The following is a 27,822-nucleotide window of genomic DNA, read 5'->3' on the forward strand; positions in this document are numbered from 1 at the left end:
GGGTTTTAAGTGGAAAATTAAGTCAGCGTTTCCTTATGCTGCAGCACTGATTTTGCCACCTTTAAGCTGAGGGAGCAGCCTCTATCCCGGCCTCCCCAGCCTGCCCTGCCTCCTGCCGGCTGCTTCCCGTTCCGCGCCGCTCCGCCCTTTCGGCGGGAGCGCGCTCTGCACGCGGCGCGCCCAGCAGGGGGCGCTGTCGTGCGGGAGCGGCGGGGAGGTGCCGAGCAATCTCGGTACCGGGCAGGGAGGAGCGGGGCAGGGCCAGGACCCTGCGAGGCGGAGGCCGAGGAGGAGGCAGTGGCAGCAGCGATGGTGAGCGGGGAGCGCGGGGTTGTGGGTCCCTGGGTCAGGCGGCGAACAGAGGGGTCAGAGACAGGGGTGCCTGGCGCGGCCTGCGCTGTCCCGGCCCTCAGGGAGTGAGGCCGGGGCCTTGTCCAGCGGGGTGGACCGGGGGATCTCAGGAGCCCTCTGGCCAAGCTTGGCTGTCAGCGGGGGCTCCCCCATCCTGTTTCCCTCCCGTCGGAGCATCCCCGACCCGGAGCCCCGCCGGCGCTGCGAAGCCCGCGCTGTGCCCCTAACCGGGGAGGGGGTCCCTTTTGCAGGCCTGCTAGCCATGCAGTGCTTTCCTTGTTTTCCACAGGTGTCTAGTTTCTGGGCAGGGAGGGTTAGAAATGGTATTTTCGGCTGTCTCTGTGGGTTTTCTTCGTCAGAGTTGGGTAAAAACTGTGTTTTCTACTTGTTCTGGATTTTGGGGAGGGTATCTGAGCTCTGCTAAAAGTTATGTGGCTAATAGAGACCTTGTTCCTTTTTTTGTTTTTTCTTGTTTGGTGGGTTTTTGTTTTGGTTTTGTTTGTTTTTTTTTTTTGGCTAGAAGTAGCAGAGAAGCAAACTCTTCAGATGCAACAGGGATTACCTGAGATATAGTTGGCTCTGGTATGCAGTGGTATGGCATGTGTTTTCTGAGACCTCAAACCTGGAAGGTGTGGTAGATTCTTCCCCCTGGAAGGTACCCTGAAATCGTGGCTGCTACTGGGTGTTAGATGAAATTGCATAATCTCTGGCCAACTGCCTTTTCCCACTCAGTCACAGGGAGCAGCTGTCCATGCCCAGACACTCAAGTACTGCTTCCTCTTCCCACTCTGGCATGGACCTGTGCCCAGCCAGTGGGTCACCACCTCTATGTGGGGGACAGAGGCAGGGCCCATGCCATTCCTTGTGTCTGTCAGCATGGGTAGCCTGGGATAGCATTGTAAGCTTGCACAGCTTGTGTTTCGTTTGCTTTCAGCTGCCAAAAGTTAGCTCTTTTGGAACTGAGTAAATACTGCACACCTTGTACACGGTGTGGTCTAGACTGGCCTGGGGTTGCTGGAAGCGTGCTGTGTGGTCAGGCTGTTCTCACCTTAGTCACTCCGTGCCAAGGCTTTGCAGAGAAAACGGCTACTTACTGTCTGGAAGACCTGCACAGGTCTGCTGTTTTATTTGTTAGACTAGACAGTAGCTATTGCACAGTGTTCCTCATGTTTGGAAAGCTACTGAGGTTGGCTGTATGCTCAGGGACCAGCTTTCTCTGGACAAACACTGATGCATCACAGGTTTTACAAAATCATGATTTTACTCTGCGATCCTTCCATGACCTTAGCAATACAGGTTGCAAGGCACAGGAAATTTTCTTACCTAGATGAAGAAAAATATTGCATCTCCCATGTACTGTGTGCACTTCCAACCTACTCAGAGTTTGCCATCCTCTTGCTACCCTTAAAGTTAGAGATGATATCCCCTGCTAACCTGAGGTTCTGCTGAGATGATGCTTTGTTCCTTGCTTTTGATTTCTGCAGTGCATATTTCCCCTGTTTGGTGGTAAGATAAACCTAATCACAGCATTTATTGTTGTATGTGGTTTGACTGGTGTGGCACTGATCAAAACCTTGCTGTGACTGACTTGGCAAAAGGGAATCAGTAGAGCCCATTGCCATGAGTAAGGATTTTGAAGTTGCTGCTTGTCTCTTCTGCCAAACATACTGTTCTGGAAATAGTTTCAGTCAGATCTCCTCCTGCACCAGCAGTCTCCCACCACAGACCTACATGCAGCGAAGGTTGTTTCAGAAGGCCTGATCTGTTCATGTTCTTTGGTTTTTGGAAATGGAGTGATGCATTTTTGACCTAGAACTGTTGCTGTCATTCTTTGTATCCTAATTGAGCAAAGACATTCCCTTGCAAGTATTAACAGACCTTCTTCTGGAGCATTTAGTACTGGAATCTCTTTGTATACTGGCTAAATGGCTATGTTCCTTTAGTGGTTAGTGTAGCAATAGGGGCTTTGAAGTACATTTTGATACTATCCTAAGAGCATGATGTGTAACTGAAATTTGGGTTCTGTCCACTGATGCAAGTGTGTTGGTCTCTTTGCAGTGTGTTGTGGTGATTGTAATATAATTTTCTCTATCCTTTTTTAGGAATTGTTTGTGTTTCCTAGAAATTTACAGGTAAAAGTCACTTGGAAGCCCTTGTGTTCTGAGCATTTCCGTTTCCTTTGCCCCTCCTAGCTCACTGTAAGCCATCCATGAACAGCATGTGAGTAGGTGTCACAGAGGCCAAAGGGTTTTTTGTGTTGGTGTTGATAAGGTAGTCTTTGAGGATCCTTAGAGTTGCCCAAGATTAGGGCCCTTAATGTCTAATAGCAGTGTTCAGTTTGTGCTGATACTAGGGGCTTTGTTGGAGGCTTACATAACCCTGGTAGCAAACTGTGCCAGGTTTTGGTGCTGCCTTTGTTTGCAGATGCCAGTTCCTAGAACAATTGCCATGCTATCATCTGCTTTCAGGCAGCTCCTGCCAAGACTTTGTATTTTAATGCTGTGTGTACCTCTGCATGACACTAAGCTACTTGTAAAATGTTTCAAATAGATACCCATTTTGTTCTCCAGAAGGCATGCAGAAAGGGCTGTGTGATCTGCATCTGAGAGGATGCCAGGTGGAGGAATGAACAAATATGTCCAGATGAGTTCTGGCACACAGGGAGCTGAGCCCTTCTTTTATCCTAATTGTGGATGCTGAGAGAGGACATTTTCTCGCAGAAACTGCACCTTCTGGGAGCCGGTTACCCACAGAGCGATCTGTAATGAGTTCATGTAGGGCCTCTGTTGAGTGGATCCAGCCTCTTACAAGGTTTACAAGACCTGCGCTACCTGGAGCGTGCCTAGACGTTTGCAGAAACTTTGCTTTTATGCATTTGTTGAGTGAGCAAAGTGAACAGTAGGTAACAACATCTTGTGCGGGTTTTTGGTTAAATGAAATTTGAAATAGAACCTAATTTTGGTGTCCTTTGAGCTGTTGTAAACCTACAAGCTTTCAATCAGCCTTTCCCATCTTGTTTCGGTAATTTTACATTCCTTCTGTGAAGCTGGGGTGCTGCTGCTCTTACTCTGAGCTGCTGCCTTGTTTGTTTTTGTGCTTAAGCTGTAATTAGCCATTGTCTAGCCACTCCCCTTGTACTTTCGGGGCTGGTGGGATAGTATGTGTACATTCATTTCAGATACTGTGTATGGCAAAAAAGCCCAAACGAAAGCTGGCACTCTGGGTTGGGGGAAGGGAAACATTTCAGTATGGCAGTAGTGGAAATAAAATACAACGCAGAAGAAACTGGTGGTACCAGGAAGCTGTGGTAAGATGAGCGTGACCTGAGCATGTTTTTCTGTCATGTAATTCAGCCCATACACCTACAGGTTCATGATTCTTGATTTCTGAGAGATCCTGTGGCTGGATTTGTTCTGTGTGCCCATGTCCTTTGGTGAGGGGGGCAGCACACAGTCCAAACCTTGAGCTGTAGTTAGGACCTGACTAACAAATATTCTTTGCCTGGTGCTTATGTAAAGGTATTTGTCATACTAGGGGTAGTAGGGAGGGATGGAGGAGCAGATTCATTACTGGGGTGCGAATCAAAACACTGTAGGCACATGCAGCAACTAGCACCATCTGAAGCTGAGGTGGCATTGTGCAATCCCCTTCCCTCCCTCTCCTGTAGGAAGCTGGCTGGCTGAAGGCTGCAAGTCCAGTACTTACCTGCGGCTAGACCAGTTATGCTGCGTAGTTAGGCTGGCCAAACATGCCTTTTGTGGCCAGAGCAGGCACAGGAAACAAGGTGTTAGCTAAGGCACAGCTAATTGAAGTCTTCCTTCTTCTTATGGGCGGAATAAATAAATGAAGTTGGTGTGTCTTTGCTCATTTTGTGTGGTTTATTTTCAGTCAGGAAGTGTTGTCCTAGGAAAAACTTGTTGCATTGGAGCATGTGCCTTAATTACAGTGGCAATACCCATATTCCATGTGTTATCATAATCAGAGCAGACCTACCTCATGCAGTTGCTCTCTGCTTGTTTTACTATATGCTGAATTGTGTGTTATGCTGGCTCATTCATCAGCTCTGTTGAAAGGAGAAAAAACAAATGGCAAATACAAACATTAAGGTTTGGGCATGGGGAAGTGGTCAGAGGGTCTCTGGTTTGGGGAAATATGTATTCAGGTGAAAGGTGAGGATGAGGTTTGATCTTAGCAGTTCCTACTTGCACAGTGAACCTAAGACTTATGCTAGTGGTTAAAATAAACTTTCCTTTAAGAGCTAATTTTATTCTGTGTCCCACTTTAAATGCTCTTTGGGGAGAAGGAAGATTCTGATGATAAAACCTTTTTTTCTACTCTTCCCACAGATAAATGGTGGTTCTACTTTACAGTGTCAGAAACAGGGGGCACTTGTAACAAAAGCGTCAGGTGCTCTGGTTTACTCTTTCTCTCCCTGTCTCTTCCTAAAACTCAAATCTGAGGAAATGCTGTTCTGGCAAAACTGTAAACTGTGCTTTCATTAGCTTTGGCCTTCTCCCCTCCCCCCTCTCTTCTGTCATCTGGGACAGACAGCATTACTGCAGTTAATTTGTCCTCTTTTGTTGTGGCATAAGTGCTGTCCCTGGAACCAGCTCAGCTAGCTAATGGCTTTTAGAAATAAAGTACTGAGGATGTATTCCTAATCTGTGGAGCTAAAAATGCAATATGTACACAGTGTGGATTGCTGAGTCATTAATATCTGTACAAAATGAACAGTGTAAGTCCTAATGATAGCAATTAGTATTTTATCTGTTACCTGGCTAAGTCTTGATGCTCTGAGAATTAAAAACAAATCCTCCAGTGGAGATTGTTTCCCCCATCTTTCTTAAATTGGGTTTTAAAACTGTTGCTAAAATAATCCTGTGTCTTGTGAAGCTTTTGTGTGGGGAAGGTTCTTTTAAAGAAATAAAACCAACTTATCTGCTCAGCTATAATGGGAAGGGAAACCTTTTATTTTTTAATGCCTTCACATAAAAGCAGGTTATTGTCTTACATGAAATTCTGTCCTGTAGATAAGCTTAAAATCAGGCCAGCTTGTTTTCTTTAGTCCATCTGGAAAGTGGTAATAGCAGGGGCAAGTGAATGGTATAATCCTACATTGCTGAAAGAGCATCTTTTCTTACTGCAAGCGATGAATGTTTCTTTTGGCTGAAGTTGATCAGAAAAAAAATCCACCTGTTTTTTACTCTGTTATGAGCAGCTTCCTCTAGGGCTGTTCAGCTTTTAAAGCTTTGGCTGAACATAAGCTTTAAAAGAAGGAAGTGGTGTTGGGCCACAGCAGTGAGGCTGCAATCACATGTTGTTGGATGTAATAAAACCAGAATACATTCACAAGCAGCCTTCTAAATGTCCTCTAGTTTCTCTAGGATTAAGTTAGTAATTCAGAAGGTAGAGGTCTCTCATATCTTGCTAGATACTTTGGGACAAAGAGGCACTTTAAAAAGAGTGCATAGTTAGCCAGGGAGCTGAGAAATTGTGTTTCACCTATTGGCATGGTCTTCCAGGTAATTTTTTAATTTTTTTTTGTTAATCCCTCCTTTTTAGTATTCTAAATTGATCAGTCTCATCCTTCAGACTCTTGCATGAAAAGCCTGAAGAAGGAGAAAGTGAGAAATACAGAGAAAACTTTACCATGTCAAAATGTATTCTTTGTGGAGTGATCTCGTTTTTTAAAGCAAGAAGGGCAAAGAAATTCTTCAATGGTTTAGTTCATAGTGAAGATCTTCTGTTATTTGTGAAAAAACTTGGTGGTGCCACAGAGCTGCTACATGTCAGTGCTGGCATGCATGCTTCTTGCTTGATGTAGACTTAAGGTAAAATACTTTGTCTTGCATCTCAGTAATGGAAAAGTGAGTGGAAGCAGAGGCACAGTGCCTTGTATGTGGTGGGCTAAGAGCAGAAAGGTGGATATTGCTCATTCATCCGTGATGTCTTTATTCACCTGAGCCTTTTTTGCTGGTAATGTGGCTGAGAATGTATTTTCATGCAGAAGCACGCTGGGGTTATCCAGATGTTTCATTTGCACTTTGCTTGGGGTCACCTGAAGTTCATAGTCAAGCAGCCTGAATTTACAGGCCAGAGCACTGCTTTGGTATGCTCTTGGAAAAGAAAGAACAGGAGGGCCTTTCTGGTGGGTTTGCTTATACCTGTGACAGGATGCAAGATGTGCCACTAGTATTGGTTGTATGTAGAAAAACAAGCTTATTTTTAACTCCTGTCTTAGTGGAGAGATGGTGTGCTGAAGAGTGCAGTGGTTTCAGTGGGGACTGTGTGATTTAACAGTCTGTAGCTGGCTAGGGTCTTCTGTCCAGAGCTTTCTCTGTGACTGAGAACAGTCTCTTGCCAGATTTATTGTATTGTAACTTGACCATTGACTTAAGTGACTGCTGTCTAGAAGGTCATGTTCCATTTTGATTTTGAGGCTATAGCTTATTGTATCCTCCACTTTCAGGAAAAAGATAGCACAACCCACTTAATATTTGATGCTGCAGCATTTTCTTCCCATCAGTTGAACAGCTATTGAGACACATTAGTTTCCATCCGTTTAAGTGCTGAATGATATCCTGGCATTAGTTCCTATGCAGTAAACCAAAGTTGTTGTTGGTTAAACACTCCTTTCCAGGGATTTTTCAAAGAAGATTGTGCAAACTCGATGAAACTTAAGTACCACCTCTGGTTAGTTGGAAAAGATAGCTCTTCTCTTAAATTCTAGGGTTAGATCGGCTTTGTGGTGACTGGATTGAAGTACTGGAATTAGCTAGGACATTGCCTAATTGCAGTGGTTTATGTGGCTGCCTTGTTTCCAAGGCTGAAGTAGCTGGTGTGTATTCGTAAATTGCCCTTTAGCCAAGTGGATGGGTGCTAATTTGGCTTCTCATAGCTTAGTGCTGCTTCTCATTGAGCAGACCTGTTTTTGCCCAGTTCAGTCTGTTCCTTCAGCCTCTCCTGGGACATGGGTGATATTAGTCCTCTGTGGTGGTTTGACACTGTTGTTTTGCTGGGATTTTTTAGCTTTATGCTTGGGTTGCTTACGTATTTTTAAACTTTCTCACATTATTTGCATTTGACAGCTTTTGAAAAGTAGTGAATATTCATTAGTGTTGGGGTTTTGTAAGGAATCCTGCCTTCCTCTGTTGATTATTTGGAAGAACTTGGTTTCTTTTTTTAAGGCTGTTTGTAGCCTCTCCAGTTGTATTCGAATTACATAGCACCTGTAAAGGTGACCTTAAAAAAAACCAAACCAAGTAAAACCAAAAAAAAGACCCCAACAAAAAAGTGAAATCTGTAAAGGGTCCTAAGAGGGAAAGTTTTAGCAGCTTTTAATTTAGTGTTTATAGCAGTCTTTGCAAGTTGCTCTGACCCCACCAAGAGTGTGACACCATAGGTATCAAGGGTGTATTCCTTCTAAGGTTTATTAATAAATCTTTTGAGAAGACCCCATGTACTTTCTGTGACATTTGGAAGGTGAAATTTTGTAATACTGGAGATCCCCCTCAGAAGGCTTCCCAGAAAAGCTAGGCTTGATGGTGGGTTAAAAGGGAAGAAGGGTTTGGAAGAGTGCTCAGGGGGTGGCTGAAAGAGCTTTAAAAAAAAGGGAAGTAATGTGCACAAGCTTTTGTCTGTAAAATGCAGCAACCCCACTACTTATTTTTGGTCATAACTCCAAATAAGGTGTGGTTGCGTTCTCTCTAGAAAACTTTTTCCAGAGAATTGCACTGAAGACCCCCATTTTGGGGGAAATAGCCTTTTTTTCCCCTTATGTTCTGTTGTGAGACTCAAGAGATTGTGCTTTGAAGCTATTAATGAGATACTTGGACTCTGTCCTGACTGTAACTGCAAATTTGACATTGTAATTTCTATTGCATCACAGTCTTCTGTTGTGTCATTTATTTATCTATCTATTTATTTATTTATTTATTTTTGGCAGCAGCAGTGTTTGTTTGTTTGGTCTTCCCTTTGTATGGAACGTAATAATTAGATCTTAACCTTAAGGAGTTGCTGAGTACTTGCATCTTTAAGAATCCAGCCCGAGACAGGTAACAGACCTGTTTTGGTGGTACCTAATGAATGGTGACTGCCTTCTGACTGGTGTATTGCAGTAGTTAAGCCTTCACTTAACCGCCTGATAATTCTTAGGAAAAAAAACATTAACACAGTTGCTTCTCTTCATCATGGTATGATGGGTTTTGGGACTGTGAAGCTTGCATTTTTCTTGTCTGCCCTTTGCATTCTCTCTGAGTATAGGAAGTCTGTCAAGAAGTGTATTTTTATCAGTGGCTCTTGACTGGAAGTGAGTGACAACTATTTCCTAACCTGTTCTGTTTACAGGAATTAAGGAAAGCATGGGGTCTGCATACAGAAAAGCACCTCTTTAACTGATGCTAGACTCACAGACCTTTTTCATGCCCTGTTTGTGTGCATTTGAACTCTTCTCAGTATCATTCTCATTTTGCTTTACACAGGATGCCCTTATTCCATACAAGGAAATCCTCCAGATGTATTGGGAGAAAGCAACAGGCTTTGTGAATGCCCAGTGTGATGGACTTGAGCCCTGGCAACTGATTGGGTTGACGATTTCATCTACACTTATAAGTGTATGGCTGCATGGCTTTCTCTTCCAATCCGAGAGTAAGTATTGGAAATGGGGTATTATGTTTGGAGGGAAGTAAGAGGGGAAACAGAGTTGTTCCTAAGTAGTAGTAGGAAAGAAGGTGGAACAAGGCCAAATGCTTGTTAAAACAGACCTTCTGCTGTCAACTAGTATCAACAAAACTCTCTTCCAAATTAAGGTCAAGGCCTGTCTGATCAATGGAACACCCCCATTCCTTTAGGGGGTGTGGTAGGCCAGCCTGGCATGTGCCTGCATCTCCTTCCCTTCCTCTTGTCTTCCTTTTGCGTTTGGCTAAACCATTTACTTGTTGCAACACTTTCTTCTTGCTCCAAACCTGGGGAATTTATGAGAGCTGGGTTCTTGTGAACTTAGTCATACATACAAAGTGTCTACGAGTCATAAGTACAAAGCGTCTAGAGAACTCTTGCTCTTGACTGTTTCCCTTCCTGCTGGAGGAGATGTGGTTTTGATTTAGTGTTGGAGGCATGCTTCATCCTCAGGGTCTTCAAGATAATTGCATCTGGTGGTGGTGTGTGGATTCTTCACATCCCTGGAGCATTTTCCTGTTTTGAGTGATTTCTGATATTGACAGCTCTTCAAGTGTGATCTCTTTTGATGAGCCTGCAGTTTTCTCTGGCTGTGTGATGGTCAGAGATAACTATTTTGCCCTCAGAGGAGAACATGGTGCCTTTCAGTTCTTGCAGGCCTAAGGGTTACACTCCGATAGCAGTTTGTTAAAAATAGAAGTTTTTAACTTGGTGTTTACTCCTGTGCCTCTCTGTTCCTTAACCAGCCTTTTTAATTTTAAGGATGCGAGTAACTAAATAGTGGGAAAATCTATGAAAGAGACAAAATCACATGAAGCTTTTGCTCAGTACAGGACTAAGTTAGCTTCTTGGCTAGTATTTGTACTGCTGTGCAGTATTTTTAAAGTATTGACTAGCTGTTAGAAGATCAGATTAGATTGTCTGAATTTTTCGGGAGTTTGCAGTCTTCTCACTGTGGAAGTTCTTAATGAAACTGTGCACACTGAAATATGCAATAGAAATGTTACTGTCAGAACGTTAATGAGTATTTGCTACAGAATATGCCACACTGCAATTACTGTTCTTATGTAGCATTTCAAAATACATATGAAGTATGTGTGGGAAATGCACATAAAATTGCAAAGTCCTAAAATGCTCAATTTTTAAAGTTTGCTTACTTATTTCTTGGTGTAAGCATCCTGTAACTGCTGCTGCTCAATTGAAATTGCCTCTAGGCCTGTAGGACTCAAAATGCATTTTTGGTGACTATAAAGCATCTGTGTCATCCTGATTTCATTCCTGCCTTTTGAGCTACCCTAGGAGTTTGCTGGTGTTTGTCATCAGTGGCTTCTCTCATTCTACTGTGTGGGCTGTGGTGGAACTTCTGCTCTTCCCTTTGTCTGTCCCCTTCCCCTGAGTTGCCTCCCATTGCATCATGTGTTTCCAATATTGGATGGCCAGACACCAGTCAGATCCTTGTCACATTATGGCTGAAGTACTGTTTCCTCCTTTGTTCTGGGACCCTCATGTTGCTGAGTGTTTTTGTGTTACAGTATTATTCTCGTTTGAAGAGGCAGAAAATAACTTCAACCAGTATTTTCCTTTTTTGCTGGAGAACTTCATTTTAGCAAATTGTAAAATCTGTCTCTTTCCTGTAAAATTCCACATGTGGGTGTAAATTCCCTTGTTAGTAAAAAAACTGAGTCAAATTATTGTTTCCCATAGGTGGCTGCTGTTCTGCAAGCCAGATGTTTCTTTAGCATGGTCCACTTCTGAACTTCGCTCTTTGCTATGCTCATCTGTCTCACCATGTCCTCTTGGTCACTGTGTTATTTTAGCTTGGATCAGAAGTACCGAGCCTGTGTCATGGGCTGTATCTGAAGTATTGTGCTCTAAATCTGTTTGGTTTTTTGTTGTTGTTGTTTCATGAGTCATCTCAGGTTAATTTCTGTCTCTTTGTTTTTCAGGTTTAGCATCCCGAACTAAAAAACAGTTCTTTAAACTACTGAGAAAAATGCCATTTGTCGGGGCTATAGTGAGTATTTGAACCACTTCTCTTAATATTATCCCAGGTCCTTGTTTCAGCCTGCTTAACTTTCTCAGAGAACTTAGAGTTCTGTGCATCTTTGTTGTCATGTTACTGTGATTATAGTGATCTGAGGATATAGATCTGCTGCTGCCACCCGATTTAATGAAAGATATAATTCCTACCTAGTCTTTTTGTCATGGTATCACTCTCATAAATAGGCGTGCTACTTTTTTTTAAAACAGTCAGTGAATGTGTTTACAGAATTTTCCAGTAACATTTCCTTGTTAAATTTTTAGAAAACAATTTTCATAACGAATGAAGGGGACAGGATTGAACTCAATTTGTTGTTTCTGGAACTGTCTTGAGCAAGTGTGAGATAGCCAGGTGTTTGTTGTGCAGCATGGAAGGACAATTTTTTAAATCAGATAACTGGCGTAATTAGTTTAGAGCTGAGATACCTATTAGCAATAGTTAGGATTATAGTTCAAGGATATTTGTAGTTCTTGTAATCATTAAAATGAGGCAAACTTTAACGTTTGGGAGATGGGATTTTTTTTTTTTTTTGCATAAAAACTTAAAACTACAAAATGAGCATGTTTTAGCGTATTAATTATTTAATGATTGAGAAATACACAGCTTGGTTTACTTTACCTAATAAATGTTGGTATCATACTTGATTGTGCTTCTTTCTGCTTGAGGTGTCGCCATATTTACACATTGATTCAGGGGGTCAGATCTGTTATAGGCAATTTTATCAAATGAGGGTAGCAAAGAGGAACTTTTTCCTTTAGCAGTGGACATAGAAGTGGTTCTCAAGTTTTTTCTCCAGCCCTCTGAAAGGGACTTGCATCTCCCCTTTATGTCTTATCAAGTGCTTCATCTTTCACCTTCTGACTTGAGCAGCCTTTGATCAGATGAATTAATTAATTGTTCTCTTCTGCTTGTATTTTTGTCTGCCTGTTAGAAAAGCCCTTGTATGCAATCCCTGTTTTGTTCAGACTTACCTTCCAACTGCTAGAGCTGTTAAGCTGTCCTGTGCCAGAGGACTCCTGGTGTGTCCTATCTCTGTAATCTTCCTGCTCTTTGGTAGACTGATACCTGATAACCTCTCAGTTGCTTACAGGAGGCCTTGGCTTTGAGGCATTCCAATGTCCAAAAGTCTTTAAAGCTGATAATATCTCAATCCCTATGTTGCCTGGAAGAAGAATCTCAACTTTGGAATGTGTTATGAGAAGAAGTCTGGGCCTCCTGAATGTAAGGTGGGGGTGGGAAGAAAGAAATCTCCTGTGTAGTGGAGATTTCTTTATTGCTTTTATTTTCACAAGTTTCTAAATATGTGTGGTGTCCTGTCTCTGCTCCCTCCCAGCTTTTTGCACCTCTTCTCAGTGGCAGAGCATGAGAGACTCAACAGTCCTTGATCAGAGTAAGCATTACTTAGCAACAACTAAAAATCAGTGTGTTACCAGCATTGTTCTCAGGTTAAAGCCAAAACACAGCACTGCACTGGCTACTAGGAAGAAAATTAACTCTGTCCCAGCTGAAACCAGCTACCATTCCCACAGGCCGTTCCCAGGGTGGTTTAGAGACTAGTGTATGCCAGTTTGCTATTCTAGTCAGCTTGTTTTTTGAGGGAGAGGTTGGTAGGAAGGAGAAGTTGAATTGCGTGGCTGTGAATTCTGCTATGCTTTTTGCTCATAGAGATGAAAAAGTTCCTGTCTGTTCCTCTCAATAGTATGGATGTAGCTAGGGAGTTCAATCTTGCATGCATTCAACAATTAATATGTCCAGTGCCTTTGTTGATAGTATTTTCCTTTCTTTGTAGATTCAAAAGAAGATTGATGAAGCCTTGAATGATGTCACTTCCAGTTTATCCTTCCTGAAAGATGAAAAGGATTATATCAAAGCACTGCCGGAACAAGGCATGAGTCAGCCTGAAGTACTGAAGAAGATGAAAGAGTACAGCTCAAAAGGTATGAGTGTGAGTCTCTACTGCAGCAGAGGTGGGTCTGTTTCATAGCTCTGATATTAGGCTTACTTCTTAAATGAGTTCTAATGACTCCTGCTCATGGGTTCATCTTAAATATTTCTTCCCTGATGTTCTTTGCTTGCAAATTTTTGTCTCTCTTCTTTCTGGAAGTGACTAAGATCAGTATTCATGACTTCTAATACTGCACTTGGGTATTTACATTGAAATTCTGTTCTTACCCCAAGAATTCTAGACTCATGATGGGAGGAAGTTACTTGGATGTCTTTTTGATTAAGTTTCTGAGCAGTTGCCTTGATGTTTGACTTTACCAGAAACATGTTTTCTGTGAAGCTCCAGGGAATACTCACAATTAAAAAAAACCCAAACAAACCAACCCAACCAACAAACTTCCAAGTAGGAGTTTTAGGGAATTTCCAAGACTCTGTTAATCAAAGTCACAATGGTTTGCACTTAAAAAGCCATTTAAGGAAGGTAGAGTCATTATGTTCTTCTAGCTTCATAAGCAATCTGAAACTTGAGTTGCCTCACTCGTGTAAATACCTCCACGCCAATTTATGTACCTGTTACTCCCAATAAGCAAATTTGGGTGATTTGCTGTACAGAGAAGATATGACTCCCCTACTCCTATTCAAAATTTGAGAAATATCATCAATTTTCTGCTAGAACAGTGCATCTACTCCAAATTCAGAAACCCTTTTGTAGTGAAGTATCCTGTAACAGCTTCCTTCTCTTCTACTTTTATGTATTGCTTATGTAGCAGCTGTCTGCGTTTCCCCTCAAATCTTTATTTCCTTCCTTTACCTGGTTCTTTCCTTTTTAATTTTCCCATGTTCCCCTCCTTCCCAGACACTCCCCTTTGAAAGTTCCTTAGAAATGAGGGCTGGATTGTGACTATGTTCACATTGTATATCCTTGTGAAGCTGATACCCTTGAGTTTTATAAAGGCTAACAGTTAGGAGAGGGGAGCAAAGAACCAAACAAGTGGAAATACACTGCTGGGGTGTTTGGAGGTAGAAAGCTACTTGTTTTAAGTACAGTCACGTTGGACAGTGGGCTGAAGCACTTTTCAACACGGTGTGTTGCGGATGCTGTTCCATCCAGCTGCTCTCATTTGTTAAAGCTTCAGCATTGTATCATTTTAGGTGAAATTTGAGGTGCTCAGCACTGTAGGTTTTAGCAGTGTAAGCTTGGCCTTCCCATCTCTTCTCAGCTTACAGTGGTGATGGGTGCTCTTTGAAAGTGTCTTTAGCTTTAGCCAAATTAGAGTTCAGTTGGTTGGACAGCAGTCTGGGGAGACTGAATGGGTATTAAGTGGATTACATATTAATATAACTGCTTGCTGCAGCGAGATGTTTATGTTCTCTTTAGTCATCATTTATTTGCAGTTTGCTAAGTTCATGGGATACGTGATGCCAGAGGCTTAGTGTCACACACATCTATCTGTGTGACACAAAAATTATACTTGTTCCTCATCAGAAAGATCTCAAAAGCGGAATCCTCATCTTCAGAGGGGACTTCTCTGTGCAATTCTATGTGCTTTCTGAGAATGGCTGTGTTTCCAAGCAATGTGGTGTTCTCTTTCAGGAGATGTACGTTGGCAGGATGGGAAAGTCTCTGGGACTGTGTACAGTGGTGAAGAAAAACTCACCCATCTGCTAGTGAAGGTAAAGTGCAAACGGTGTAACTGCATCTTTGAAGATAATCCTCAACACTGTTGCAGCATCTTTCAAAATAAATAGGGAAGAGCTGAAACTGAACTGTAAAGACAGAGCCTAGGACAAGTGTAGGTGGAAGGGGAATTAAGCAAAGCATTTAGGCAGGGTAAACCTGGGCAAGTGACTGTCTCTGAGAAAATAAAGATAACTAGAATCAAATCAGATGAGATGTAAAAGGTACGAAGCTGGTAACAAGTGAACTGGAAACTGGTTCTGACCTTCTAACTCAGGGAATGGTGGAAGGCATAGAATTGCCGTAGATCAGCTTCAGCAAGCCTCCTGACAGCTGTTCCTTCACTGTGGTCTGAGTTGAAATTACCTTTGGCTGTCCTGTTACTGGGAGGCTGTGGAACCCTTGGACTGGAACAGCTTCACTAAGCAATACTAAATTCCTCTTGGTTTAAGCAAAATACAAGTTTGAAAAATGTTTTTTGGCATTACAATGTGGTCAAAATCGTCTAACAGTGGAGCACTGGCATGCTTCAGTGGTGTCTTTGTTAGGTCTGTTTACCTACTCGGGAACTTTTCCCTTCGAGAAGGTTGGAAAATAACCTAAACAGCCCAAAGGTCTGTTTTCAAATATATCTACTTCAGGAAAGGTTTTTGCTAACAAGCCGCCTTGCTCATGGGAAAGCTTTTATAACAGCTGTGAAGAGTGCTGTTTGGTGGTGGCTATTGCTGTTTTCTTCTGTGCATTGACATTTTCTTTGCCACTTCTGGGGAAACATGGAGTTCAGAGCAGCCTTTCTAGGGGGGCCTCAGCTTGGATTGAATGTTGTGGAAGCATTCCCTCTTTGCTGATTATTTGCTGGTTTATTCTTCTGTATTTCTTTTAACATCCCTGCAGTTGCTTTTTGATCTTGACTGCAGGAGGTCAGAACTGGTCTGTTCGAGCCTTATCCTGTGAGTCCACAGTTGCAGAACAAGCATGAAATACTGGTTTTCACAGCAGCTTTTGTTGTGGTGTGGGTGGGCATTTGTGCTTTTCTGGCTGCTTCAGAATTCTCCTTTAATAGTAAACTTGAAAACTAGTTCTGCAAAGTAACTTTTTGGCCTGCCTTTCCTAAAGAAATCATAGGGGCATTTTGTGTTCTTTTTAAAAAACAGATAAATGGTTAAACCTGTCTTTAAAACAAGAAATGCTGCTGTGTTACAGAATCACTCCAGAGGTCAGAATGCCCTAGGAAAACAAATGATATTTTTTTTTTCCCCACCCCTCAGCTGTAGCTTCCTGGCTTGTGGTATTTACTTGCAGCAGGAGTTAAGTCCAAGGAGATCTGCAGTATTGTTACAACTAAATGCAGCTAATTTGCTTATACAGTGCATATAGTAAGTTCTCAAATCTGCACTGATAATCCAGTGCTTCATCTGCAAGGCTAACTTTCTGTCTTTGTTTTCTGAAGGTGTATGAAGAGTTTGCCTGGAGTAATCCTCTCCATCCGGATATATTCCCTGGTTTGAGGAAGATGGAAGCAGAAGTAGTGAGGGTTGCCTGTACACTCTTCAATGGGGGCCCCAACTCTTGTGGTGCTGTAAGTAGCCCGTCTTCATGTGTCCCCTGAACATTTTGGATATTTCTGACTTTAAGTGCAAATGCACCTTCCGCTATCTGGTCTAGGTGGAGGTCAGGCTCATCCTGGTATATGCTATGCCAACGTAGTTGTATGGAAGGCAACTGATAATGGCTCCTCTTGGTGAAGCTTTATGAGAGACTATTTAACTCAAGGAACTACTTCTCTGGACAAGACTATTTACTTCAGCCTTTTTTTTACACTCTTAAATGATACAGGCTCGATGGCAGTTGGGAAAAGAGAACTAGTGTAATGTAGCCTGTCTGGTTGTCAAGGATGGATGGTGAACAGAGCAGTGTCATTTTGAATAGCTCCCTTCAGTTTCAATCTCTGAACTGGAAATCTGTGAGCCTGCCAGAATGCTCTGATTAAGGACAAGGCTAGCTGGCTAGTCACCAACAAACAGCTCCAAGTGTTGGTGATCAAGCAGGCATGGCATGTATTGTCATCTGTCCAGCTGGAAATCTGACTTTCCAGGCTTACGTGGCCTTCCAGTGTACTAAAGTGGAAACCAGTTTTAAAGCCTTGATAGTGTTCCTAGTAAGAGTCCAGATGGGTGTTTATAAACTGATGTTTTCAGAGTTGGTCAGTGAGCAAAAGATGTGAAGTTGCATGGTGAATTATTGGTATGAAAATAAGCTATGGCTTCTTATACTTCTTTCTCTCCTGCCTTATCTTTTTAGTAAGGATCCTCAATTCCTTAGGCCAAATTTCTTCCCTGTTTTGTGTGGTGTGGGGGTCAGTGAGATCTTATCTCCTAGCATGGTGGTCAGGTGCAGCTGGCATACAAACAGGCTGCTTAATAACTTGTGAAGTAGTTCTGTTTATGAGAAGAATCTAGACAATATTTTTCAGAGACTGGGTGTGAGGTGATTGCTGTCTGTAGATATGTGAGGGAGAGAGGCCAGCAATGGCTGAAAATCAGTGTGGGAAGGGTGCTGACACAAGAGCTTATGAGGTGAACTGGCTTTGAATGGCCTGAACCTGACAGTTGAGTCTTAGTTGTGTTAAGGAGATAAGTACTGGAGTAGCATTGTAGTAAGTGTAGCTCAGCCAAACTCCAACTGGATTGAAGATGAAACTTGACTGTGCAGTGTCTGAGGGTGTAAGATGTGATTTGCCTTTGATAGCAGGAGGTTGCAACCTGTGGCCTAACTTGTCCTCTTAGGATTGTGTTCCTTGTATTACCTTCAAGTTTAGAGAAGGAACATTCCTTTTTGCTTATAAAAAGCATTTAAGCTCACCTCATCTCCTTCCTGGCTTGCAGTGCTGAGAACACTTGTGAGATTATCCTTGGAGTGGGGAAGAGGCTGTTTCTAAAGCTGTTGAACTTTATCAGCAGCTGAGATGTCAATTGATACAACATTCAGATAGCTCTGTGACACTTATCGTATGCTTGGAGGACTTTGCTTGCTGAAGCCTGCAATGTGTGTGTGCAGTTTTTGTTACATAAAGCATGTGTTGTAAATGTGTCAACCTTGGCCTTGTGTGCTCTTTCACTGAAATCTAAAAGTAGAATTGCCTAAGAGGGGAAGTTCAGAATTGGTAAAAAACTGCTCCACAACACTAAGACAGTGATCACAGCTAACATGAGACCTCCACAGATGCTCTCTGGGGAATCCAGCCTTTCCCTCTGTCTTCCCCTCACTCCGGAGGATCATGATATAAAGCTGTGGTTAAGATGCAAACAGAAGCAAAGCAAACAGATGAACATGCAGCCTGTGGCAGTTACATTCTAGTTGGTTGAACAGTCAAATCTGCATGATGAGAGGGAGGGTTGAAAAGCTGATTGGCTGGAAACAGAAGATTATTTTTTACCTAATTGCGTACCCTGTTGCAATACCCTAATTGCACCCCCGTGATTATCTTGTCCAAATGAGTCTCTCCAGTGGACTTTTTGTCTTCCTCTCACATTACCCTTCCTGACTGTGAAGAGTCCAGAGTTGCTACTCATTGATGGAGAGATGTGGGTGGATATTTGGAGGTCACATGCTCTTTAAGTAGCTGGGCTCAAAGACTTCTCTTATTTTCTTCTCCCCCAAACAGAATTAACATTTCAGAATTACTTCTGGAGGCTTAGACAGTTACAAAGTCATTTTAAAAGAGGGCTGTTTTTTTTTTTCAGATTGATGCTATACTTTCTGTCTCTGGAAGGCCCTGCTGTAGCTAGTTGCTCAGACTGCCATAGTTAAGCTTCAGTAACCAGTGAGGCTGTAAAATGGAGAGATGGCTAAACCAGGGAGGGCACAATGCTGTGATTTATCTTTATCTTCAAGTTGATCTGTTCAGGAGGTGCTGCTGCCTTTTTCTGCTGAGAATGCTCCTTGTTTACTCAATTCAACTCTTGCAGTGATGAAAACCAAGACAAATGTTTGGGGTGTTCTTTCCTGAATTTCATCACTGTCATCTCTGAGAAGCAGTGCATCTTAGTGCCAGATCCCCATCCACTGGATTTACTAATCTGATTTAAGCAGCTGGGACTGCTTGTCCAATTTTGCTGGTGCCTGGTGCTGGTCCCTGAAGGCAGATGGAACTTGGTGTTTCTGAAGAGTGTATGTGTGGCTGTGCTATGTGGAAAACACCAAAAGTTTTTGTCTGTGCTTCTGAGTGAGGCAGTTTCACTTCCTCTGTGCTCTGATTTCCACAGCGTGTTGCAAAACAGCATTTTTGAGGTCTTATACTCTGCCGCTCTGTCTGGGAAAAGCAGCAGTGACACGTTTGTGCTGTTCCCAGGGCTTTCAGCAGCCTGGGGACCTCTGTGTGGTCCTCCCCTGTGTCATGCGGGCATCTTCCTAGGCAGGATCTCTGGAGAGCAGTCCCCCCACTTCCTCTTTAAAGGTTTTCAGTGTATTTAATAAATGTTAAAATGAAAGATGCCTTTTTAGATTTCTGAATGTTAAATCAGCTGAGCAGCTTGCATTATTTACAGGAGTTGCCTTTATCTGAAACGTGGGGGCTATAATTCTCCTTCGTTTAAACGTGGGCATAAAACTGCTAACAATGCCCTTGTGGTGAGGGTTGTGCTGGCATGCCTTTTGCCTTAAATTGCATGGAGAGATGTTCCAAGTTTTAAGCAGTTTTTAAAAGTAATCATTTTCAGCAGTGGATGGATGCTTCCTATTTCTCACTAATTACTACTTCTTGCTTTTAATCGTGCTACACAAGAGCAAAGAGGCGGGCATTGGTGATTTTCAGTGCCCAGGAGATTCTAATCATATTCTTGTGATGATTTGAAAGGACTAATTAATCTCAGCAAGTAGAGGAGGAATGGAGGAGTTTGTTCTTGTCTGATGTGTGCATATGTTCCTGTTCACAAGGTGCTTTGTTTTGCAGTGCTGTGGATTTCCCTTCTACTTTGGGGAGAAATCATCACTTTTATGCAAGCTTCAATGATTTGCTTTTTTAGTAGTTTTTTTGAACTTAAAAGCAAATGGCAGCTTTGAAGTTCAGGGAAACGTGGTGGGGGAATAAGGGGTGTGCACACGTGTGTAGTTGATGTTGGTTTCTCTCTGAATTCTTCTTTGCACTTACTCTGCAGTTGAAAATGAGAGAGAGGAAGCAAAATCAGCAAATGCAAACCTAAGCCTCCTGTAGAAACCATCTTGTCTCTTTCCCCCTAAACTCTGGGGCTTTCAAACTTTGTTGTAGTGCTGGCTGCACATATGAAGTAGGGCTTTAACAATGCAGTGATGTGTCTTGGGGGGGTTTAAACTCTGCAGATGTGTCAGGTTTTATCTGTAGTGATGAGTGGGTCACCTTGAGAGAGACAACTAGTGGAATTTACAACCTGCAGGTTTACAGAGGTTTTATGCAAGTCTGTCACTATGTTATGACCATGCAGTGAATTGTGGTGTATTTTTACTTCAATGCTACCTTAGAAACAAATTGTAGTTTGCTTTCTTATTCATGGGGTAAAATGTTGTGAAACTTCTGGTCAACTTTGTCTCCAGGGTCTGAACGGGTGTGTTTCCTAAGTTGAGAATACAAGAAAAAATTAGAGGCCATGGACTAAAGTGGTTCTTTTACATCTGACAGTCTGACAGTGATATATGCAAGTGGCACGGCCAAAGAAATCCCTGAACAGAAACTGTAGCTCTTACTACTGGTTTAATGTTGAGGTTCCAGAGCATTGGTATTTGGAGGGAGGGAGCAACAGAAGGGATATACTGAGTTTGGAAAGCAGGAGAGAACACCAGGTTGGAAGGGGCCTCAAGGATCATCTGGTCCAACTGTTAGCCGTTAGTGTATAACTAATCCTAGAATCACAGACTCGTTTGGGTTGAAGGGACTTTAAAGCTCATCCGGTTCCAAGCTCCTGCCACAGGCAGGGACACCTTCCACTAGAGCGAGTAGCTCCAAGCCCTGTCCAGCCTGGCCTTGAACACTGCCAGGGATTTCCCTGTGCTTTCTCCTTCGTTCTCCCATTTGGAAAATAATAAATAAATCAGGAACAAAAGGAAGTCTGCTTCCCTTTTCTGCACAGTTTGCTGGCTTTTGAAGATAGTGCAGGGGTGGCAAGCTGCTTAAAACAGTGCCTGTTCCCATCCCCTTCTCCCTGTGGCATGGCTTGAGCCTGTGGACTTTCATTTAGAGGAGAGAAAAAAATACTGGTGCGAGCCATTGGCGGGTGCTGAATCACTGCACGTTGGCCAGCTGCCGGTGCGCTGCAGGCCGCGGGGAAGCTCCATCCCGTGACAGTGATTCAAGCCCTGGCTATAACTGAATGAGTTTGCTGTTGAGAGCTAGGCTGACAAAGCGTCTTGTAAAGGAGCAGACTCTTTCTCTGCAGGTATAAACTGCATAGACCAAAAGTGTTTTTGCTGTTCTAGCTATGCTGTACTAAAGGTGCTGCTGTAGATCAAGCTGCTCTGGCATACCTAACTATGGTGGAGACTCATGTTGGTACCAATATGGTGATTTTGGGCCAATTAAGGAAGCTGATCTGGCTGAAATTTAATTTGGATTCAGTGGATTTTCAGAAGCCTGAATGAGCTTTCTTTGTGGTCATCTGCATGCCTGTCTTTGTGCCTGGGCATTCAGCAGTGTAAATACCAAGATCCCCAAATCATGCCTAGCAAAGTTCTCATGATCATTGCAAATTTTTAAGCAATTTTGCAAGCAGTGTTACAAGTATGTGATAAACTCATTTTTCTTCTCCCACCTGGCAGTAGAAGGGCAATCCATGTTATACCAGCTGGATTTTTCTCTGACAGCTTCGCAGATCTTTTCATGGGAAGGTGGAGAAGTGAGTGACTGTCCTGGTTTAAGTGACACAGCCCATAAAACTCTCAGGACATTGTGTTCCTGCTGCCATCTATTTCCTTCACAATAAATGCAACGATTTCTTCATCCAGTGTCAGGCTCTGTGAGGGTTTATCTGCGACAGCTGTTGCTTTTAAACTACCATAAAAGCAGAAATTGTCTGTAGTGTGACAGTCACTTCCACACTGCCTGTGGTGGCAGCTGTTGCTAGCTTGCATCATGTTAGGAACAAACGTGGCAGGCTGTTTTGTGTGCTTGTGAACTTTGTTCCTTATATCTGTACTTAATGTTTAGTCATTCTCATGCAGTCACAATTCTTTGCATTTTAGGGATTTGCAGCTATGTCAGCTGGGAAAAAAAACCCGAAGGAAAATCCAGACTAGCAGATGTCTTGAGGCATGCAAATGTGATCCTTTTTATGTTTAATTTTTGGGGGGAAGAGGTTAAAAGGGGAAATTGCAGTTGGTTTAGCAGCTATTAGGATCAAAATTAATCCTCTGTAAGTGCTGTAAGTAGCTTTTGATTCCTCTTTTTCACTTGTACGTCTGTATATCTGTTCCAGGTACCCCCAGTCCTCAAGCTACGGCTTGTCCAGCATTGCAGTCGGCCAGTCCTGCAGGCTGCTTGAAAAACCAACCTCACATTTTACTAGGTTAAAATTTTACTTTGGAAGGTTTATGCCCACACAGTTTTCTGTCCCCTGGATGTCAGAACTCGTAAAGGCTGGCCAAGAAACAGTACTCCCACTTGAGGAGTTTCTTCCTCTGAGGAGTTTTATTTATTTATTTGCAAGAGCTCTTGAGTTCTAGCTTGCAACAGTAAACTTGATCAAATGGCTTATATGTGTACCTTCCTGTCTTCCACCTCCTGATGTAAACCTTCTTATTCTCCTATGGTCAGGGTAAAGAGGACTGGGAAAGCACAGATAGTGGGTTGTGTGGATATTGAGGGACTTGCTTGGGAGAGTAATGCCGAAATTCCTTCTGATGTAAAATTTCTTGGGTCCTTGAGAGCTTAGAAGCTCTGATCTGGTGTGACCAGACCTGTGCTGGCCTCTGCAGAGAGAATGTTGGAGGGAACTCTCTGCTCTGCAGTGCTGCAGGTTCTGGGAAGGTTTTGTGGCTCAGGAGCAGAGCCAACCGTGAGCTGGCTCTGTGCCCCAGCATGGCACTGCTCCAGACCTAATAAACCCTGCTGGACTTCAGTTGACTTAATACAGAATCAACTTTGTTTTTTTCCATATGCGTGGCATAATTAATCTGTAATCCAGATAAACAATCCCCAGGTAATCAAGAGCTAAGTATGTACTGGCAGTTTCATGAGGTGTGGTCATGTTTGCCAGCTAGTGATTGTGCAGCATGATCCCTTCTTGTTAGGCTTTTGAGTTGAATTTTGTTTGTTTGCTTTCCCTTTTTTCCTTCACCTTTAAATAGAAGAGTCAACATTTACTTAAATGTGCACTTTCAAGCTGAATGTCACAAAACTACCGTGAGCTGTTCAGTGGCTTCTACTGCCCTTGAAAACCTGAGTTGTCCTGTGCATCTCTTGCCTCTGAAGCATCTCTAGACAGTGATGCTGTGGCAGCATCCGTGTAAGTGGTTGTTTTTCTTGTTGCTTCTTTTTTTTCACAACAGATGACATCTGGAGGGACTGAGAGCATTCTGATGGCCTGCAAGGCATACAGAGACCTGGCTTATGAGAGAGGCATCAAACAGCCAGAAATGTGAGTAATACTCTGCATCTTGCTTTTTGCTTTGGGGGCTTGTGGGATTTACTGTTCTTCTGAGTTGAGGTGGCTCGTAGACCTCAATAATCCTTCATTTCATAGCTCATTACCATCTCCTCCTTGTCTGTCTGTGTCTGAAGGAGAGAAATCTGAGTCGAAAGAGCTAGTGCAAAAGCACAGGAAACTAAGCAGCCTGGGAGACATGAATGTTGTGGGGGGGCTGCAGTAGCTATTCTGTGCAGATGTATTTTGGCAATACCTTTTGATATGAGCTGCTCTGGACAAAGCCTGCGCATATCAGCTTTGGGCCCCTCTTGAGCAGAGATTGTCAGGCCCTTTGAAGTGTTTAAGGGTTTGGATTTATTCAGTTCAAAGAAGGTTTAGCCTGAAAACTCCAGGACTAAAGATGGGGCTGGTTGGAGCTGAAAGGAAGAGTTGTGCTAATCGTTACACTGCTAATAAAGGATTTGCTCTCTCTAATGTCCTTTTTTCTATACAGTGCATCAAAAAATGTTTCTCTGTTAATTGCTTATGAGAGGAAAATGTAAAAAGAGATGAAACACTGTGGTGTTCATCTTCTGCTGAATTCTGCAGTTCTTTTCTTCCTTCTGTAACACTTTTGCATGCTATTAAAGGCCCTGATAAGGTGTGATAGCTCAGAAAATGAGAGAGTATTTTCCCCAACTTTTTGCATTTTTTGTTCTGTATGATTTCGGGCCAGTTGGAACATGGAGTTGGGCTGTTTGTCTGTCACACACAGATATCTACAGCTTGAATTTTTTTGTTTTTTCCCCTCCTGTTCACGGTAAAGCTTAGGTGCTGCCTGTGTTGACACATGCAATCTGTTACTTTTCTAGGTTGGTCCCAGTGAGTGCTCATGCGGCATTTGACAAAGCAGCACACTACTTCGGACTGAAGTTGATTCACATACCATTGACCAAGGCTATGGAAGTGGATGTTCAGGTATTGCTTTAGGCAGCACAGAACTCTTTCTGTGGGAAATTAGCATTGGCATTGTATAACAAATAGCAAGAAATCTACCTATTCAGGGAGCAAGTCAGTGGATAGAGAGGAATGAATGCTTTCTGGGAATAAAAATGCAGGAGTAAGTACTTGTCATTGCAGATAAGGTTTTGTTTGAAATAGTGGGATGTAAACCATTTCTTTGTCCTGTGTGATTCACATAGAATCCAATAATTTGTGTCTTTCAGAAATAGCCCCAAATTTCTGATGTGGCAGAACAAAAGTGTTCTAGTATTTCCAAGTGGATGAGTTAAATGACTCAGTTGATATCTACTGATTCTTGTAGCTCATTGCTTTGCTTTTTACAGGCTTTTGTGCGTTGGTTTTTAAGACCAGACGCTGCATGTGTTCACTTTTTATCTTTTTTGGCAGGCACTTGGTAAATGGAATATGAGCATCTTCTCTCTTTAAATCTTCAGGCAATGAGGAGAGCTATCTCAAAGAACACAGCCATGCTGGTTTGTTCCGCTCCCCAGTTCCCTCATGGAATCATGGACCCAATTGAAGAAGTGGCAGAGGTATGGCACCCCTAGGACTTCTGGGTGCTGTAGCAATAAACCCATCTTCTCCTTCTGTACAAGAGCATCAGAGGTGTTCTAGGATGTTAACCAGTGAATCTGGTGGGAGGAGCAGGCTTCTTGGTAGAGTAGTATTACTGTTCTCAGGTCAGGTGTTAACCAACAGCAGCACATGTAGGACGCAGTTTAGAGTGAGGATGAATATAGGACTTTTTTTTCCACCCTTAATTGCTGTGAAAAGGTGAGCTCTAAATACCAGATATGACCTCTGGGCATTGTTGTAAAGCTGTTTGCATGGGACTGGATTTTGGCCTTGAGCTGGTGTATTTGCTGTGTCATAGCAAGGCAAAGCAGCAAGTCTTTTGCACACGCTTTGTGTCTGAACTCTCAAGTCTGCCATAAGCTTATTCTGTAAGTGAAGGTATGTATTGTGTATGTCACTTACTGCTCTGATGCACCCACTGTGAAAGCAGCCAGAAGGGCTCGTTCTTTGCTACCGGAAAGGAAATAACAGCAAAACAGTCCTGAAATGAAATAACAGCAAAATAGTCCACCTAGTAGAAAGGCTTTGATTTAGACCCTACTGGTCGTAGCAAACTTGGCACAGAAGTCTAAGGAATGCATGGAGGGAGTAGAAGCTACAAGGCTGGGATCTTATTTTACAAACATGCCTGTTGATTTTTCTCTCTATGCTCCAGTTATTTATTTTGTATGTAACCAGCCAGAGCCTCTGACCTTCTTTTCTTTTGGATCACACCCTTACACTTTATTGCAGATATTCAGACCACATTGTCACATCCCTTTGGCAAATACAGCAAACTACTAGAATGAGATGTTCTTTTTCCTCTTGCTGGCAATCTTCACATATGTGGAAAGCAGGAGAAGGTATCCCACAAGTAGCCAGCCCTTCAAGATCTCCTATCCTCAATGGCTAGAGAGTGGCATGATGCTCCCAAACAATCCATGAAACATTTAATTGTGAATGTAGAGTACCTTTTAGTGACTGGAGTTTGGGTGCCCTAACGTTTTCTTGCTTATTGAATGTTACTCACTAGAGTCTCTTGTTCACACGCAGCTTGCGGTGAAGTACAAAATCCCCTTCCATGTTGATGCCTGCCTGGGTGGTTTTCTCATTGCTTTTATGGACAAGGCGGGGTTCCCTCTAAAGCATCCATTTGACTTCCGCGTAAAAGGTGTGACGAGTATTTCTGCTGATACCCACAAGGTAAGAAGTGGGGAGAAAGGTCTTCCAGTGCTTTTACTTTTGGGGAGTGATTCCCAGTGCCGTCCATGCTTTTAGGCACATTTCTGCTCTGCTATGTGGAGGGGTACTGAAGTGCAGGGATAGGGGCTGCTCTATTCAGGTGCTTTGTGCAATAACCTAGAGTACAAATGGGGTCTTGGTGACTGCATGCGGTGAGTGCTTAAATGTGTTCCTGTGCCCTCTTCCTGCTTTTTAATGCTTTCTGTGCCCCTTGCAGTATGGCTATGCTCCCAAGGGTTCTTCAGTGGTGTTGTACAGCGACAAGAAGTACAGGAGCTACCAGTTCTTTGTAGCACCCGACTGGCAAGGGGGCATATATGCCTCGCCCTCCGTGGCAGGCTCCAGGCCTGGTGGAATCATAGCTGCATGCTGGGCAACTCTGATGCACATAGGAGAATCGGGTTACGTAGAAGCTACGAAGAGGATCATTAAAACGGCTCGTTTCATCGAATCAGAGTATGTGTGTGCCTTAGCGTTTTGATTGTACTGTTTAACCCTATTCTGGACTCCTTCACCCAAACTGCATTTATTTCATGCAACTTTTGCCTGGAGCAGTTATAACATGTTGCCTGCTAGGTAGGGATCTACTGGGCAGTTATGGGAGAAGATGCTTTTTTTATTCCTGGGTGCTGCCCTGTGCCAGATAGCTGTGAGGCACAGAGAGGAAGGGTGCAGGCATCTTTCTTCAGCTGGCTTTGCTTCTAGAGTTTCTTCTGCCTCAGCCATAACTAAGGGGGTGTCTGGATGACAAAAGAAGGGTTATGCTCTCTTATTGGGATGCTTGTGTTGCTATGTGAGCTGATAAGCTGTTTTTCTCTGCTACTGTGTCTTCTTTTGCCTCTCTGTTTTCTGTTTTTTCCATCTCTCCCTGATTTTTTTATTTATTTATTTTTCGGCCCATAATGACCTGAATCCTCTTGCCAGTCCCAGTGGCCTGGGATGACTGCACGGTTTTTTGGTTTGAATGTGCTGTCATCTGTTGCTTTCTGTAGCTTTTCCCTTAGGGCTCCAGAGAGATGGACAGAATGTCTTTTCCCTCTAACCCTGGTCAGTCATTTCTTTTCTCCTTTTTCTTTTCAAGGTTGAGAAAAATTGACAGCATCTTCATTCTTGGGAAGCCTGAAGTGTCTGTCCTCTCCATCGGTTCAGACACTTTTGACATTTATCGATTATCTAATTTCTTAGCTGCAAAAGGGTGGAACTTAAATGTCCTACAGTTTCCATCAAGGTGAGTTTGTGGAGACCAGTGGAGTGATGTGCGTAGCCGGGATACAAGGCCTTGGGTGATACGGTTTAGAGCGAGGTGTCCCTGCCCATGGCAGGGGGGTTGGAACTTGATGATTTTAAGGTCCTTTCCAACCCTAACTATTCTATGATTCTACGATATGCAAGATGGTCGTTTTCAGGCTATATAGCTGTTGTGAGTGTTGTCTGTATCTGATAAATTGTTGTCCAAATCTGATAAATTCCCTCTATAGAGGAGGAGGAATTACTTTTGTAATTGCTGATATACAGCAGTTACTGCAGTGAGGATAAGGCAGCGGTAGTTTTAATGAGCCTGGCAGAGGGCAGATCTGAGGCTTGCTTTCTATTTATCTCTGTCTAATACAAGCAGAAAAATACAAAAGCCAGGGTGTTACCTCATGTTAGTTAACTGAAGGTTTGTAGATGTATTTATTTTTGGTATCTTCCTGCGCTGCCCACTGAAGGTGAGGGTAATT

General features: G+C 42.9%; 1 protein-coding gene across 3 annotated transcripts in view; it reads left to right on the forward strand.

Moving 5' to 3' along the window:
- The first annotated feature begins 212 nt into the window (after positions 1–212).
- SGPL1 (sphingosine-1-phosphate lyase 1) overlaps positions 213–27,822 on the forward strand; it is a 31,577-nt gene continuing 3,967 nt past the window's right edge. Inside the window, exons 1-12 of one of the 3 annotated variants that reach the window (XM_061373903.1) lie at positions 213–312; positions 8,832–8,997; positions 10,974–11,041; positions 12,858–13,005; positions 14,607–14,686; positions 16,141–16,269; positions 23,205–23,293; positions 24,154–24,259; positions 24,739–24,837; positions 25,913–26,062; positions 26,319–26,557; positions 27,183–27,329. In XM_061373903.1, coding sequence (XP_061229887.1) covers positions 310–312; positions 8,832–8,997; positions 10,974–11,041; positions 12,858–13,005; positions 14,607–14,686; positions 16,141–16,269; positions 23,205–23,293; positions 24,154–24,259; positions 24,739–24,837; positions 25,913–26,062; positions 26,319–26,557; positions 27,183–27,329 — 1,424 coding nt within the window. In that variant the 5' untranslated portion in view covers positions 213–309. Of the gene's footprint in view, positions 313–3,108; positions 3,250–5,846; positions 5,874–8,831; positions 8,998–10,973; positions 11,042–12,857; positions 13,006–14,606; positions 14,687–16,140; positions 16,270–23,204; positions 23,294–24,153; positions 24,260–24,738; positions 24,838–25,912; positions 26,063–26,318; positions 26,558–27,182; positions 27,330–27,822 lie in introns of those variants that run through there. The other 2 variants (XM_061373904.1, XM_061373901.1) reach the window with 2 other exon arrangements.

The sequence above is a fragment of the Neopsephotus bourkii genome, unplaced genomic scaffold (genome assembly GCF_033783945.1).
Source record: "Neopsephotus bourkii isolate Nb327-2 ecotype Australia unplaced genomic scaffold, CSIRO-AGI_Nbou_v1 NB_1634, whole genome shotgun sequence".
NCBI lineage: Eukaryota > Metazoa > Chordata > Aves > Psittaciformes > Psittacidae > Neopsephotus > Neopsephotus bourkii.